Raw genomic sequence first — 17,803 nt, 5'->3', positions numbered from 1 at the left:
GGTTCTGTCAAGGATGCACATGCAACTTGTTGTGTCATCTTCAAACGTGAGAGAAAGCTGATCTTTGGCTGCATTAAATAAAATAAAGGATTTTTGAATTAAAATAAGGAGTCATGTGAATTTCAAATGATCATAAATTATTCTGAATAAAAGGTGGGTTACGGTTAAGTCCTGACACTGAAGTATTACTTTCACTTCACAGAAATCGAAAGACTCTCCAAATACCAATTGTATAAATACTTAAATGGCAAATAATACTGAAATTATCTATACAATTACTTATACACCAAGGAAGGGCAAGTAATAAATTTCCCCAAGTATTTACCAAGGACTCCACTCTTTAGAATAGATCAAGTAATTGGCCCAGAAGACATTTATGAAGCCAAAAATCTATGTAGCCCTTAGTGTAAGGAAACTCCTTATCTTTTTTATAACTGGATTTCTTTGTTTCCCTGCAATCTTTTAGTAAGTCTTATTATCAAACTTACCATCCATCAAATCAGAATCTGAGATTTCCAGGAATTTGTGAAACTGCATCATTATAATACTTTCCTAGAATTTGGATGTCTAGCTTTTCACCATTACTTGTACCTTTAAACTGTACTCAGTCTAAAGTCACGTCCACGTTCAAACCTTCCGAAAACTCCCCGAACTCTCCCATTAAAAATCTGTTTTTCTCTCTTTTAGCTTTTAGATATTTTAATAGAATCCTTCATTACTGCTTAGAGGCTATGTTTTCTTCTCTATTTTCTCATCCAAACCCTTTTCTAAGATCTGGTCTACATCTGGTCATATCCTGGGATTTGGGTGATTTGCCTATAAATATTTCCATCCTGTTCCGTATATTTTCGGTATAGTCCGTCTATTTTTAATGTTTTTACGAATCCTTCTCTCCTTTAGAAATGCCATCTAATTCATGATTTTTTTGCATGTGCTTACCCTGCATACTTAATATGAATTGACTAATACTTATGAATGTTTTTTTCTTTTTTAATCATGTGAAAGTAACGAGCAACATTTAACTTTAAAAAAAGATTTACCTCAATATTAAGAGGTTGATCCCTGGTAAAAACCCCCTTTTCGGGGTGTTTAACCTGAAAAGGTTGTTTTACATTAAACTTTTCGCATTAAGCTTTAACTTGCACTTTAAAGAAAGAAACACATTTTTTCAAAGGCGTAATTCGAACTTGTAAATGGTAAAAATGGCAGTTTATTTGGGCCTGATATTTGTTGCCACTTAATTACAAAGAGAACTAGAATAAAAAAAGAAGGTTGTTTAATTGCCTCCTATACTCCTCCCTTTTTTAAAGGTAAGCTGATAATATATATATATATTATTTACTTCAAAATCAAGCTCCTTCTCCATTAACAGGGAAACTGTGATCCACAGTTGTCAACACCTATTCTTAAACATATTCCAGTTCAAATTTCTACCCTTTGGTCCCTTTCACTGCTTAGCATTTGCCCCCTCCTCCAAAATTTTTGAGAAAACACCATCTTTTTGGTACTTTCATTGAAAAAAGATAAAAAATTTCCTCCCCATTAGATTTTGAAAGATAAATTCGGAATTTGTTGGCAAAGAAGCATCTGAGCAATTCTGCCTCATTTGTTGACACTGAAACGGAATTAATTAGTAGAAAAAAATTTTCAATTCCTCAACAAGTACTATTTACATCAGTAATAAACTTTTTGAATTTTGTGGTTTTTGAAGGGTAATTTTTCAAAATTTTTTGTTTAATATAATTAAAAGTAACTGTAATTGCTTCAAAAATTATTGTAGCCAAGAATTTAATTGTAATTCTCAGAAAATTTACAATCAGTTACTTAGTTGCGATAGCCTTTCATTTGATACTCGAATAACAAAGTATATAGAAATTCTTGGTATTGTCAATATATGTAAATCATGATCCTTTCAATTTTTCGGAATTCAGTCTGCTCATAAATTTCAACAACCCTAAGCAATATCAGAAGTCTGGAGCAAAATAGGAGCTTTATTGCTATAAAGAAATTACAGCAGTAACTATAGAAAATCTGCTATCAGTAAGAATGAAATCCATAGTCTCTTGAATATTTAATAAACACCCTACTACTGAGATGTGATGGTATTTCCTTTCAGACATGTCATGGCTAAGTTTCACCATCAAACTCATCTTAAAGCCAAACTGAAGCATGAGACAAACACATGTGTAAGAGAATCATGATCTATTATTGAAGATTCTGTGAGTTCTGTCTGCATTTCAAATTGAGAAAAGGAGAAAAAGGGTAGCCAAAATACCTAGAAAAAGTGTTGACGTCAGCATAAGATTGAAATACGGTATCAGTATTTCGGTTTTCACTCCCTATTAATGTTTTTTACTAAATAGAGAATTTGAAGTTTCATGTTTTTATCATATTTATAGCCTCAGGGTTCCTCAAAATAGTGAAAATTTCCATATATCAAAGACAAAAGACTTTAGATACTTGAAACCATTTTATGCTTTGAATTATTCTGCACGTGTAACTTATGCTAGGGTTATTGCTGCAGACATTCTAGAGTAAAGATTTCAGTTTAAATTGGATGACAAGAAATAAATTCCTTTTTGCCTTTTCTGTTTTCTTTGCTTTTTATGAAGTTCAATTGAAAGAACTTACCAACAAAAACAAAACATAAAAAGTTTTTGACTTTATTTCCCAAAAGAGCAGCTAAAAGCAAAAGACGAAAAGAATAACAAATATGCAAGCACTAAACTGTTACCTTCCCCTTGGAATACAATTATCCATACATTTTCTGAGTCTAATATTCGAATTTAGAAAACAAGACCAAAAACTGTATATTCTGGAAACTCTTGTAATTTCACATAATTTTTCAAATACTTGTACAACTAAAAAATAGTCAAAAATTTTATTATAACCCTTAACAGCTGGTCATAAAACAAGTTAGGTTTACCTCTCATGTTGCCACTAATGACTTTAATGTAATTTTAGCTAAACTCATTATTATTTCCCAGTCACAAGAAAAAAGCTTATCAGCCGAAGTTGAAACACTACCGTCATTAAAAGATCAGGAAACCTTGTTGGTTAATGATCAAAAGACAGCATTGATGTTGAAAAATTCTGGGCATTTCATGCACAGAATTTTCAATAGGATTAAAGTTCTCAGCACTTTTACATAAGAGGATGGAAGTCGAATCCTTACCTGACTGACTAGAAGACTCCTCTTTCCTAGGTGACCCTTGTGATTCCAAAACACCAAGCCTGGCAAGTCTCCTTCTTCTGACCTACAAATTTTAAACATAAATTGAGTCTTACATGAAAACAAAGGAGAAAACTATTAAATTACAAACAGTAACTGAATAAGATTAAGTATGACAAAATACAAACAAAATGCATTCTTTGGTTACTTCATACAGAAATATACGATCAAGCTAGGGGGAAATGTACCTAACAACAGATAAAAGAGGTTAATAGGGAAAGGAGACTTTTCTCTTCAATTCTTGCCACAAAAAAAATACTATTAAAAAATATACACTTTAAACCTTTTCTACACATCAGAATCTTCCCCATTAAATACATTGTTTTAACAGCAACTTTAATTAACACCACCCTTAAAACCTTAAATTGCAGCTTAGAGCAATCAAAGGATTTCTCCTTGTAGAGCTCCAGAGTTGATTATTTGAGTTGAATTCAGGATTCTTTAGTAACCAGGTGCACTGTGCTGATCCATAGCATCCCAGTTGAGTTTACACTCTCTGGAGGACCACTGAGCATCCAATCTTCGTTTAAAGATGTCCAGAGATTCAGTGGCAACAGCTTATTCAGAAAGATTATTCCAAGCGTTTATGATTCTTAGAGACAAAGTTTAGCACAGACTCAGGCTACTTAATAAGTTTCAACTGATGACCTCTAGTTCTTAAGTTAGAACCAACAGTGGGAAATAATATTGGGAGTGTATTGGCCCTTTTTAACTTATATGTTAAAATGGCATCACCTCTGTTTCTCCTGTATACAAGAGATGTTAGTTACAATTTTGCTAGTCGTGCAGGGTAGGAAAGTTCCTGCATGCCAGATATTACTTTGGCGGCACGTTTCTGCACATCTTCCAACACTTTTATGCCTTTTTTAAAATGAGGGGCTAGAGACAATCCACCTTCAAGCTTAGGGCCCACAAGCCCCCTATACAAAAGTTTGATAACTTTAGGGGAACAAATGGAAAGAGTACGCCTAATCAGCCCCATGGTTGAATCAGTACCAGCAGCAGACTTCTTAGCATGAGTGCTGAATTTTAATTTATGATTCCGAGATCTTACTCAGTATTTACAGAGGAAAGTTGGTGACCTGAGAAAATAAGATTGATAAGGGTTCATTTTGCCAAGGGGAATGAAATGGCACTTGACAACATGAAATTTGAGAATCCAAGACTCACCCCATTGATCATGCAGTCCAAGATTATTTTGTAGAAGGGTATGACCTTTACATGACAAGGCTGGTCCAATGAGCTTCAGGTTGTCAGTATGGAGGGTTAGTTTACTACTGATAGTGGTAGGAGTATCATTAATGATGATATTAAAAAGTGTAGGTCCCAAAACAACACCTTGAGGAACTCCACTCAAAACATGCTTTGACGAAGAAAAAATTCACAATTTTTTGAAAATCTATTCTTCGTAAATGATTACTCCAACCTTTGAAGGAGTATTTCTACTCATATACTTAGTTTTAAGTATATACTTATACGAACCTTTATTAAAGTTCTAAAGAATCCTTTATTTTAATGTTTTAGGATGAACAGAGAAGGTGATATGTCATATAATGCAGAGCTTTAATTAGATGAAAATAGGCAGTAAAGTGGCAACCATTTGCTCACCGAAATCCAAAACCTAAATTACTATTTTTTGCACTTCTCATACATTTACTTTCTATTATACAAATCTCCTAAATAACAACAATGTTGTAATAAGAGTTAAGAGCACATATGGCACTTGTGACGAGGTCAGAAGAGCCAAGAACTCATTTGGCATGAGCTTAAAATGATTCCATAAATAATTGTCTTTATAACCAGGTTTTAGCTTGTCGACTTCACCCAAAGAGCCCTTTCTTGGTAACACTACAAGAAATACTAAATTTCAAGTCAGCAATTCCAACAATATTACTTTCATTTAATACCATTTAGGAAAAAGAAGGAAATACATTTTCGTTTAGAGTAATGCTGGCTGTTTACTCTACGTTATAAATGTGTTTAAATTATACAGTTTAGCTATACTTACCTTTTGTGGGAATGATTAACAAATGACCCTGTGGGGTCAGTCTGAACTCCATATCTGTGCAAAGGCATTATCTAATCATTGATTGGAGTTATTTTATAACACATTGGATTATTGAACTCACCTTCCCGTATTTCGCCACTTAAATGACTATTTAATTTTATTTTGTACCTTGTGAAGCATTCAATTACACATGACACCGACAGTGCTTAGGGAAAAGTATACAAAGATGTAATTTCTCGTTAATTTTACCGTTTAGTACTTACCATAACTACTCTTACTCCATAAAGTCGTAATTTTTTTTTCAAAGGTGAGTTAATATCAGGGGCGTAATTTGCTATGGGACAGGGGGGGGGGGGGCAACTTCCCTTCCAGATCTCAGTTTGGCCCCCAAGACCCCAGTTAACCCCCCCCCCCCGAAAGCAGAAATTTAGTTTCTTCCAAAATCTTGTCCATACTGATATAAACTTTAACAAGTCAAGCATCAACAGAAGCAGATCAGTTTTCCAGTAAACAATTATTTACCCTTATAGTGCTAAATAGTACCTTTATGGTACCAAATGGCTTATTTTTTAGTTTTTATTGTCATTTTCACTTGATTTGGGAATATTAGCTCCAACTTTGCCCCCCCCCCAGGATTTTGACAAAATTATGCCACTGATTTTATTTATCTTTTTCGTCATTTGTGTCATACCAAGATAATAGCATTTCACGTTTTGAAATTCCAATCAATATAAATAAAACCTCAAGTCTGCTGACAGCTAAACAAGGAGATGGTTGTACATTAGCTATTATAACTCGTCTATGAAAAGAATATGAATAAACTGTTAGACAAATTTACCTATTTGATACCTTATGACAACACAGTGGATGTGAGCATGCTTGCAGATCATAGACATTCAGGTTCAATCCCTCCTATTGTAATAAATTTGGAGATGTTGTAAATTGATACAATTTTTTTACTGTTTGAATCAGTTTTCATATCTCTGTTTATTTCTGACTTAGGATTTTTCTCTTTTACCATTTGGGTAAACAATTCAACTTTTTTTTCAAATGCTTGGGAGGATGCAGACAGTGATTATTATCCATGTATTTGCCCAAGGCATGGGAACAGTAATCTTGATAAAGATACAGTCACCTTTTGTATCAGAAGTATCAACAGTAATCGAAATCCTTACAAATGTAATTTTGATAACAATGTAAGTGTCAAAAGAATTGACTTTTTATAGTGATTCCGAACAATCACATTAAAATCATTAAGTTTTTAAATCCAGATAGTCACGAATCTTTTTTTCTTTTTGGTAAATGATCATCGTCTCTACCTGACCTATAGCCAATATTTTCATAATAATTAATTCAGTGTCCAAAGAATTATAAATAAGCAAATTATTTTCAGACTTGAGTGAAAATTCCCTTGGGAACTGTGAATTCTCTTATTGATATTTTCATGACCTATATATGATATAGGTCAGGATTAAGCAGTTGCGAAAATATTTATAATTTCCGATATTATAGACAATTGCGTTACGATAAAGGTGAGAGGAGAGAAGTAAGCAGAATGGTGGGGGAGAGCAGTTTGCAAGAGCCGTGGTACCCGCCGGGCTTGTCCCTTAAATTGCAGGGACAGAGTCCAACGCTTAAATTGCAGGCAGCCTCAAACGCTTCTCTTACTTCCTCTCGCAAGTGAACCTTCAATCTAGAGAAAATGGGAACTGGTAATTGGTGCGAAGATGAACTTTTCTACAATCCTATCCTGTGCTTTGTACAGAAAAATCTTGCTAAAGGAGTTTCCCCTGATACGATAAAAGAGTACATGGCCGATTTCTTCGAGTCTTCTTCTCTTTGTGAGACCCGTAAATTGCTTTTTTTTAAAGCTTTTTCCGAATGAAGTCCCATCGAAGCGCGTAGGAGCCAATGCTGCATTAAACTGTGCTTCGGAGATTATTTCTTCGCTTGTAAAGTGCGATTCCCAGAACATAAAGCTTCCGGACTTTGTTATCGAATGTCCCAGCGAAGTCCCAATGATCCCTGTTGATGCCTTCAGTACCCTCAGTGCCAAGGTGAGCACTTGTCTTGGACAGCTGCATGATATTGCGTCCAAGGTTACTGAGGGACAGTCTAAGCTTGTAGCCCCTACTCAAAATACGAAAAAACCGTCCTACGCTGTCGTTGTAAGAAACCCACCCCGGAGCTCAGCGACCCTATCCTTCGCATGAAGAAGCTCGAAACGTTGGATGGTCACGACGGGATCGTGAATCTGAAATCTAAGCCACACAGCATAAGCTGGGTTGTGATGGTGCGTGATAAGCGCTCAGCCGACACGTTGGCTGCAGCTGTTACTAGCTCCATTCCAAACGTTGAAACCAAAGTAATTGATAAAAAGCCATTAGCTGTTATCCGTGAAATACCCCATAACTATTCAAGAGCTGATTTAGAGGCCTCAGTAGAGGTTCTTATTAGTGCTCGTCAAATCGGCACTTTTCGCCTCGAGTTTATCGACAAAACCGCTCTGAACGCGGTACTGGAGTCGGGAATCTGTATTGGGTACGAAATTTTTCGCCCTAAGCCCTTTCAATCCATTCCGCGTCGATGCTTTTGCTGTCAAAGTACTGATCACCTGATTGGAGCTTGTCTCCGCTCACCAGCACATACCAAGTGTTCCAGATGTTCTGGCCCTCATGTGAATTACAAGGAAAACCCTTGCCAAGCCTCGCCAAAATGTGCAAATTGCACTATGGAACACGTAAGTTTTTGTCTGAAATGCAAAGTTCTCTGATCGGCTCTCAACAACGTTAATAAATGAATACTCAAACTCCGTTTAGCTTTGTGTCCCTTAATATTAATGGTACAAAAGACAAGGATCTACTGATTAGTGAGCTGCTTGAAAATGATATTGTGTTTTTACAGGAGCACCTTCTCTCTAAAGTGAATGTTGATAGCCTAAAGCGTTTTCGGACCCATTACTATTTCCCCTGTAATAAAAGACAGTGCAGTCATTGGCTAGTTTTTCACAAGCATGTAATCGCCTACGAACACTACATAGCGACCTTTCAAAACAAAATACCAAATGTGTTCTCGCCGGCGACATGAACACTGACTTATTATCTAATTCTGACCGATCTGAAATCTTTCTCGATTCACTACCCAGAGGATTCCATCTTGCTGATAAAGATCTTCTATTCACAATCGTCGTGGTATTACTTCCAACCTTGATCATGTAATTGTGTCAGATTCAACTCTACTTTCATCAACAGTTCATGTGGACGACTCTAAAATCGACGATGATCATTTACCAATCACGTGCCAACTATCTTGCTCCATGGCGAGCTCTGTGCAATATAACTCTCCCAAGTGGTTCTCAAAGTTAAATTGGGAAAATACCAATGTTCCACTTTATGTATTGACATTGTTCCAGTTATTATCATCTTATTGCAAACATCTGTATGTATAACTTCAACTCGTATTATCAGCAAATAGTGTTCTGTCTAAAGTCTGGTGCTAAAAAAGCTATACCCTCCGAGTGCGTGCGAACGGGTACTCGCAATCCCTTTTGGAAAGTTGATCCTAAAATGAAGATGGCTAAACAAAAAGCTAAGTTCTGGCTCCGTATGTGGATAGCCTGTGATCATCCTTCTTCTGGTTCAGTACATCAAATAAAACAGAAAACCAAACGAGAGTACAAATATTCCCTGCGTAGAGCGATACTGAATGCCTGGGATGGTCCTTGTGACAAGAAATCCTGGGATCGTGTTATAAACAGTGTAAAGTGTTCACCTCCAATTAATTCGTCTCTTCGGCTATGTGACTTCGTTTCTCATTATAAAAATATTTTGCTTTCATTTAATATTAATCTCCAAAATCATTTTACAAAGCTTGTCAATTCAATCCTCCCAATTGGTAACAACCAATCTCAAGTGTTATTGGTGGAATCTGGTGTTATACTCCGAGGTATTATGCAAGTGAATAAGTCTGAGTCTCTCAATAGTGATGGTCTTTGCTTCAAGTTTTTTGCTTATGATTGTCCTGAACTGCTGAAGCATTTGCAGTTATTGTTTCAGATGTGTTTGGCACAGTCCGTTGTGCCAGATAGTTTTTTGTCCGGTTGTATATCTCCCATAGTCAAGAGGGGCAAGGACCCCAGTGCTTGCTCTAATCACCATCCTATCACTGTGTCTTGTTTTGTTAGTAAGCTATTTGAATATGTACTGCTACCGGCCATTAACTCCAAGTGCAATTTTACACCCTTCCAGCTTGGTTTTTGGAAAGGTATGGGCTGCGTCCAAGCTCACCATATTGTGGTTCGGCTAATGAAACAACCTGTTACTCAAAAAAGTCCCCTGTATTGTTTAACTGTTGACATATCTAGTGCTTTTGACAATGTAATTCATTCAAATGCTTTGCTTTCTCTAGCAGCCTCAGGTGTTAGCCTTTCTATTGTATCCGTGCTTAAGTATTGGTATGCTAATTCTTCATTTAGGTTGAAGTGGAATGGTACTGTAGGGGAGTATATTCCTGTCAAAAAAGGTGTTAGGCAAGGTGCCGTGTTATCCCCGAGCATATTTTATTGTGTTTTAGCTTCTTGTCTTCAACGTCTTCAACCGTCAATTTTTTACAATGATAATTTAGGCACTAGTCATGTTGCATATGCTGATGATGTTCTGCTTCTTAGCTGGACAAAACATAGTCTAATTACCAACTTTTACCGGCTTTCAGCCACACTATCCACAGTAGGCCTTTCAGTTAATGCCTCCAAATGTGAGTTTTTGTGTTTTGGGAGTTCTCACCAGCATCACCTCTTTGCTTGGGTTCTTCAACTATACCATGTTCAGTAAGTATTAAATGGCTGGGTCTCTCTTTTTCGACGTCACTTTTGTCTACTTGCTCTGCTATTACGTCCAGCGTGCTGAAAAGTATGCGGGTTGGATACGCAAAAATTTCACCAAATCGTGGTCGGTATTACCGAAAAGGACTATGCCGTCTTTATTCTAGTTTTTGTGCCCCTGCTGTTTTTCATCTTTCTGGTTTTACTTTCCTCCTTCGCAAGAAGGATACAAAGAAAATACGCTCAGGATATTTTAAGTATTGCAAGTATTTGCTGCGTCTGCCTTGGTGGCATTGGAATCATACAGTAGTTTCTAAATTTGACATCATTGATGCACCCTCGCGACTGAAACATTTATCTAAAGATATATCTCTTAACTCGGCAAATGATTGGTGTTTTTGACCCTCTTTGGCCATTTTTTGAATTGAGGTAATTTACTTATGTTGTATGTTGTTATGCTGTTATGTTATTTATGTTGTTATGTTTTTTTCTTTTTTTTTGTGTGTGTTTACTCCACAGTTTAATGTATTTTGTGGGTTATAAATAAATCTATTATTATTAATTATTATTTTCAGCAACAAAAGAGATAGCGCCACAATCAGGGGATATCCTTGGCCATTTTGTGACTTAGAACAACCATGTTTTTGCTTTATAAAGGGTAAAGTGCTTATTTGTAGAAATTTGGAGATAGCAAATTAATATAAAATTACTTGGAAGTTCCATATATGACTTTTTAGTTTCAGATGAGAGAGGGGTTTTATTGGATCAGCAGTCATAACAACTTGGCATTATTTAATTGAGTTAAAGTTCAAACAATTTAAGAATTATAAATATTTAAGAGTCAAAAGTGACTGGAGCACAACTAGACTCCTTTCCTCATTATTATTTGGCCCTTTAGCTTGTTAGAGCTAGATTCGACGATGCGCTAAAATTTCAGTTGCCACTAAAAAATTCTAAGCATATAATTTATATAAAATATATAAAATAAATTAATAATATATAATAAAGTTTATACATTTACATATTTATAACATGTGATATATTAATAAATATAGTTATGATAAATATGTTAATATACTATATTTATAAGCATAGCATATATATATATATATATATATATATATATATATATATATATATATATATATATATATATTATCTTTATAAATGAGCAATGATTGTATATATATATATGTATTTAATTCTGTATATATTTTTTCTCAAAAACAGCTCCACACTTTTTTTTTGGGGGGGGGGGATTGCTATCTTGGGATATTCTTGCATTAGAAAACAATCTATATAGGTTGGAAGTATGAAAAATTTGTTAAGAGCCTTAATTTTAGATTTTGTAAATGCATCATATACCATTTTAATACATCACATAAGCATTTCTTATGGCATAAGCATTTTTTGTGTGATGCAATGCATAGCATAAATAAGATTGTTGAGTTTCCCATGCATCACTTATTGATATAATGTAATGTCTGTTGGAGGGCCCAAAAAACCTAAATTTACACCATCAATTGTGACAACACCAATACAGGCATCTAAGGCAAAGACCATTGCTACATTGTCAGAAGTAATCAAAATCTAAAAACGTGGGAAAAAATGAAAATAAAGAGCAAGGGAATGGGTGGTTAGAATATATGCAAAAGACGACAATTAGAGCATTTCAAAAATGAAAATGAAGAGCAAAGAAACACGCAGTTAGAACCCATGCAACCTCAAGCATTTGAGTGTCAAAAATTAAAATGGAGAGCAAATACATACGTGGTTAGAAGAAAAGTGGTGGCATGTCAAGAACAAAAATGAAGAGCAAAGACACTTGCGGTTAGAAGACATGCAATACTGAGCATGTGAGTGAGTCAAACTTGAAAATGAAGAGCAAATACACATGGAGTTAATATTTTAACTAGAGGCTGCCCTCCTCTCCCCAGTAAATAAAAAGCATAGGCAATGCCAGAATCAAGACAAATTCAGTTGCTCCCATAGCATACCAATAAAAAGATTTTACCTTGAACCTTTGATGGTTCAATGTTAAGAGCCTCACCTGCCATGGTGGCAGCTAGCATTTGATCCCTACTTTGTGCTTTTTTGCCTTGATTCTGGCATGTTTATTGTTTTCTTTATCCCTTGGAGAGAGTGGGGGATCTATCTATAAACAATATCTGTATATATATGAAAAGCCAAGCTTTAATTCTACACAAATTTCGAAATCCCAATTGAAACCTACAAAGAACTGGAAAAGAAAAATAAGAAAAAGTATGTTGATTTACCCAAAAACAACTCAAAATTTCAGGGGACCATTGTTTCCAATGTTAGGATATTTGGTACAGTTTCTCAAATCTTCACAGTACACAAATGCAGTGGTCAAAAATAGCAAAATATGATGGCTACTTTTTTTTATCATGAGACATGGACCACATTTGCCAACCTGATGTATATGCACATGAAATTTTGATCACCTTACCTTAGAAAGGCTGACAAATTCAGTACATATAAAATTCTAGTTGAGGTTTTTTTTTACCATCTTAACAAGCAGTTGATTTAGGAGGAGTTAAAGTATGAATTTGTCACTTTGTGTAATCTGGTGTATTTGCTTAATTTATTTGTAATATGTTCAGCCTAAGGAGTTTATTAGATAACTGAGGCACATATCAATACCCAGGGGTTCAGTTTGGGTATAATGTATTTTGTATATTGTTGCTTGTTGTTTTGTTTACTGTTAATGTGTAATAAGATAATTCTAGGGCTTACTCCATTTTTGTTTAAAATAATAAAAAAATTAAAAAGCCAAACCAAAATGAAAAAGAGGTAAGAGCTCACATGGCACTTGTGATGAGGTCAGAAGAGCCAAGAGCTCATATGGTATGAGCTCTAGCTAAATTTTAAGAATCAATAGATTGATTGAAAAGGAAAATCAGAGGCTTAATACCAATCTGGATTTAAAACAACAGCTCGGAGACACAAGGTCCTTCTAAATATTAAAAATACATTAAGATCCAATCACCCACTCATAAGTTAAGAACACCTCATTTTTTCTAATTTTTCCTCTCTCTTCAGCCTCCCAGATGGCCGAATCGGGAAGAACAACTGTATCAAGTCAATTTGTGCAGGTCCCTGACAAACCCACACATTTTCATTGTCCTAGCATGTCCAGAGGCACCAAACTTGCCAAAGCACTAGACCCCCCAAACTCCCCTAAAGAGATTGGATCCATTCTGGTTATGTCAATCATGTATCTATGACATTTATTTATTCTACCCACCAAGTTTCATCCTGATCCCTCCACTCTAAGCAGTTACCAAGATTTTAGGTTTCCCCCTCCAACTCCCCCAACATCACCACTGGTGAGGATTTAAAAAAAAGCTCTGAATAATAAGACACATGAATATGAATCTGAAGGATAAGACACAATAAACCTTCTAAACATCAAATTTCATTAAGATCCAATAACTGGTTTGTATGTTAAAAATACCTCAATTTTCCAAATTAACAACCCCCCAGCTCCCCCAAAGAGAATGGATCCATTCCAATTATGTCAGTCATGTATCTATAACTTGTTCTTATTATTCCCATCAAGGTTCATCCCAATCACTCCACTCTAAGTGTTTTCCAAGATTTCCAGTTTTCAAGAGTTCTGTTTCCCCCCTCCAACCTTCTTATGTCCCCATTTCATTAAGATCCAATCACCCATTCATAATTTCAAAATACCTCATTTTTTCAATTTAACTATCCCTGCACTCTCCCCCACCCCCCAGATGGTTGAATTAGGAAAACAACAATTTCTAATTTAATATGGTCTGGTTCCTGGTATGCCTGCAAAAATTCATTGTCCTACCTTACCTGGAAGTGCCTAAAGTAGCAAAACCAGGACAGACAGACAGACACCAAGTCTGTCTTGGCACTTAGTAGATACCAAGTGCCATAAAAATTTGATCAAAGTGGGCAAATCCTAGCCATGGCACCTTGCCGTAGTTGCCCCCCCCTCATTGAATGGCTCTGACTATATGGCTTATTTTTCAGTCATTTTCACTTGATTCAGGGAAAAGGGTTGGAAAAGGTGGAACCACCTTTTGTTCTCTCTCTAAGATTTTTACAAAATTATGTAACTTAGTTGAAGTGGCAACCAGCTGTCTAACTAGGCTACTGGAGCTGTTAAAAGGGGAATATGCAGTTCAGCTTCCCTAGACACTGCAGCTAGGTGTGCTGTGACTAGGGGATTGCCTATTTGAATCAAATTTTTCACTTTGATTTGGCCTTTTTTATTTTTGAGTTGGGAGGGGGATACTGAAATTACTTTTTTGATATTAATTTAACCATATTATATTTGGAAAGAGCATTGAAGGGTAATATTTCTTCTTTTTATCTGATTTCTATTCTATAGCCCTTATATAACCCTTATAATGCTCCAAGCTGCAATTTAAGGTAATAGCATAAATTAGGTTCCCTTAATCAACAACTTCTTCAACAGATCTTACACCCCTGTCTATAGATGGAAGAGAGGATATGCAATTACCACTTGCAAACTACTAGAAAACAACCTCTTAAGTCAAGTATTCTCATTAGCCTTTTCAAGTACAACAAGATGTCACACAAAGAAGCTGTAAGTCCCATGTTGCCATCAACAAGAGCACTGGTAATTTTTCTCTGTGCATGCTGTCCCTTACTGGAACAGCCTCTCTAATGCAACCATCCAGTCCCAAACCACAAATGTGTTCAAGAAAGGAGTCAACCAGGACTGGGTCAATACAGAGTGTAGACTAGCCTGGGATGCAAGACCATAATCATGTCACATGACCAGGAACATGTTTCATGGGAGGCTCATCACCACCTTCACTTGCTGGACATGTGATTTAAGGTAATCAATTAATTTCAATAACTTAGGCTATTGAATTAACCTAATTATTCTGGATGAAATTCTACACAAACTAAGCTACATTTATTATCTTGAAAAGGGATCAGGTTAGGAAAATTTCAGTTCAGAATCTAGGACCAAAAACATACTATGGGAAGGTATTGCCAAGCTATTATGTCAATCATCTTCTGATTTCTAAGTCTTAGAAACTTGTTTACTTGACAAAACAACATTATAGGCTACTTTAGTTTTCAATTTTTTTCCCTTGTTTTAATAATGAAAAAACAATTCTTGCCATGTCAAGGCTTTTTTTTCTAAATTTAGGAAATGTCTTTGTTTAACTGGTAAACTTACAGGACATTAGAATCAAAACAAACATGTTGTTGCTAATATTGCTAATATTAGTGTATAAGCATTCAAAAAATTCTCCAAGTTATATGTGAAAGTATGAATTAGGCTATAGCTCATTAGGCTATGAAGCATAACATGCAAATAGCATAGGTCTAGACAAGCCTAATTGATTTCAATGGTTTTCAATAAGTATTTTGAATTCAATTGGCTACTGATTTCAAAAATTACAAAAGTCATATGCAATAAGCTTGCAGAATGCAGGACAAACCTTACAGAGTAGAACCCTGACCATTTCCTAGACAAATGTGACAGACAAGGACCAAGGCCTAGTGACAGGCTAATGACCTTTTTTTGTAAAATAGGGTTTTCCTTCTTGACAGATATGTATTAACACAACTGAACAGTACATAAAATTAAATAGTACCTGTAACAAAATCCCGTTCCCCCTGTGGCTCCTGCTTGGGTTAGGCTAATGTGTGAATAAATAAAAAACCTTGATGGGTAAGTCTAGACTAAATGTGTTAGGCCTAGTAAAATTCTAGTTGATTGACTTCTTACTATCTCACAAAGGGGTTAGGTTAGGAAAATGAAACTCTCAAGGATGGGTCTACAGGCTAAAGCATGTCCTGGGAGAAGGAGTGGAGGTGGGCACTTTAAAATACCTTCCCGGGATATACTTTAGCCTGTAGACCCATCCTTGGAAGTTTCAATTTCCTACACCCTAACCCCTTTCTGGGATACACAAGAAGTCGCTCAACTAGAATTTTACCTGATGTGTCTCCATAGTAAATTATTAATTAAAAATACTTGCTTCTTCTGGACTTAAGTCACTCATTCTTTTCAGTGCTTTCCCAACTAATGTTGACCTAAACAAAAACAAAAGTGATGAAAAAGATGAACTATGCAAGAATTAGCCAAAGGCTGTTTTTCTGATGGTATAAAATATAGGCTTAGTTGTCTTGTTCCGTGTTTTATTTCAAACTTTAATTATTTATTTAAGCATCTAATTAGAATGTTTAGAACTTACCATTGGAGAAACACCTCTCAGTTAACTTTACTTCTTAAAAACATGGAAAAATCGTAGGAATGAATTGGAATTAAGCAGGCCTCAATTTCCGAATTGAACAAAAAAATTGCCATTCACATTTAGAGGATTTCTTTTGAATATTGCATTAGAATTTCCTATCGCATAACCACCGTGGAATTCAGTGGTAACAAGAAAACCCCTGAAAAAAAAAAAACAACAAAAAAACAAATAAACACGCACCCGTGATCGGTCTTCTGGCAAAAAATACTAAGTTCCACATTTTTGTAGATAGAAGCTAGAAACTTTTACAGTGGGGTTCTCTAATACACTGAATGCGATGGTGTGATTTTCGTTAAGATTCTAGGATTTTTAGGGGGTGTTTCTTCCTATTTTCCAAAATAAGGCAAATTTTCTCAGGCTCGTAACTTTTGATGACAAAGACTAAATTTGATGAAACTTATATATTTAAAATCAAACAGTTCGTGGTAACGAACTGTAGTAAGGAGCGACCCGGCTCAATAGTAACCAAAACTCTAAAAAATGGAATTTTGATACCAATAGCTATATCAAAAGAATCGCATTTTAATGCTGGTTTTAAATATATAAGTTTCATCAAGTTTAGTCTTACCCATCAAAAGCTACGAGCCTGAGAAAATTTGCGTTATTTTAGAAAATAGGGGGAAACACCCCCTAAAAGTCATAGAATCTTAACGAAAATCACACCATCAGATTCAGCGTATCAGAGAACCCTATTGTAGAAGTTTCGAGCTCCAATCTACAAAAATGTGGAATTTTGCATTTTTTGCCAGAAGGCAGATCACGGATGCGTGTTTATTTGTTTTTTTTTTTTTTTTTTTTTTTTTTTTTTTTTTTTTTTTTTTTTTTTTTTTTTTTTTCCCAGGGGTGATCGTATCGTCCCAGTTGTCCTAGAATGTTGCAAGAGGGCTCATTCTAACGGAAATGAAAAGTTCTAGTGCCCTTTTTAAGTGACCAAAAAAATTGGAGGGCACCTAGGCCCCCTCCCACGATAAATATTTTCCCAAAGTCAACGGATCAAAATTCTGAGATAGCCATTTTATTCAGCGTAGTCGAAAAACCTTATAACTATGTCTTTGGGGACGACTTACTCCCCCACAGTCCCCGTGGGAGGGGCAACAAGTTACAAACTTTGACCTGTGCTTACATATAGTAATGGTTATTGGGAAGTATACAGGCGTTTTCAGGAGGATTTTTTTGGTTGGGGGGAGGGGTTGAGAAGAGGGGGATATGCTGGGGGAACTTTCCATCGAGAATTTGTCATGGGAAAAGAAAACTTCCATGAAGGGAGAGCAGGATTTAATAGCATTATTTAAAAAAAAAAATAAAAAATAAATGTGAAAAAGCTTTTTCAGCTGGAAGTAAGGAACAGCAATAAAACTTGAAACAAACAGAAATTATTACCCATATAAGGGGCTCACCTCCTTATGATACCTAGCTCTTTACGCTAAAGTATTTTTAGTAATTTCAAC

The 17,803-nt window shown here is 35.6% G+C and overlaps 1 protein-coding gene across 1 annotated transcript in view; it reads right to left on the bottom strand.

Annotated features, from left to right (window-relative positions):
• Positions 1 to 16,156, bottom strand: part of LOC136027154 (ubiquitin conjugation factor E4 B-like) — a 72,360-nt gene extending 56,204 nt beyond the window's left edge. The window contains exons 1-2 of the mRNA XM_065704136.1: positions 16,080 to 16,156; positions 3,176 to 3,257 (exon numbers count right to left, since the gene is read on the bottom strand). Coding sequence (XP_065560208.1) covers positions 3,176 to 3,257; positions 16,080 to 16,103 — 106 coding nt within the window. The 5' untranslated portion in view covers positions 16,104 to 16,156. The remainder of the gene's footprint in view (positions 1 to 3,175; positions 3,258 to 16,079) is intronic.
• Between the last annotated feature and the right edge of the window lie 1,647 nt (positions 16,157 to 17,803).

This window comes from Artemia franciscana, chromosome 5 (assembly GCF_032884065.1).
Source record: "Artemia franciscana chromosome 5, ASM3288406v1, whole genome shotgun sequence".
In the NCBI taxonomy this organism is placed as follows: domain Eukaryota; kingdom Metazoa; phylum Arthropoda; class Branchiopoda; order Anostraca; family Artemiidae; genus Artemia; species Artemia franciscana.
The sequence above is the reverse complement of the archived record's forward strand: the minus strand, read 5'-3'. Positions and strand labels throughout refer to the sequence as shown.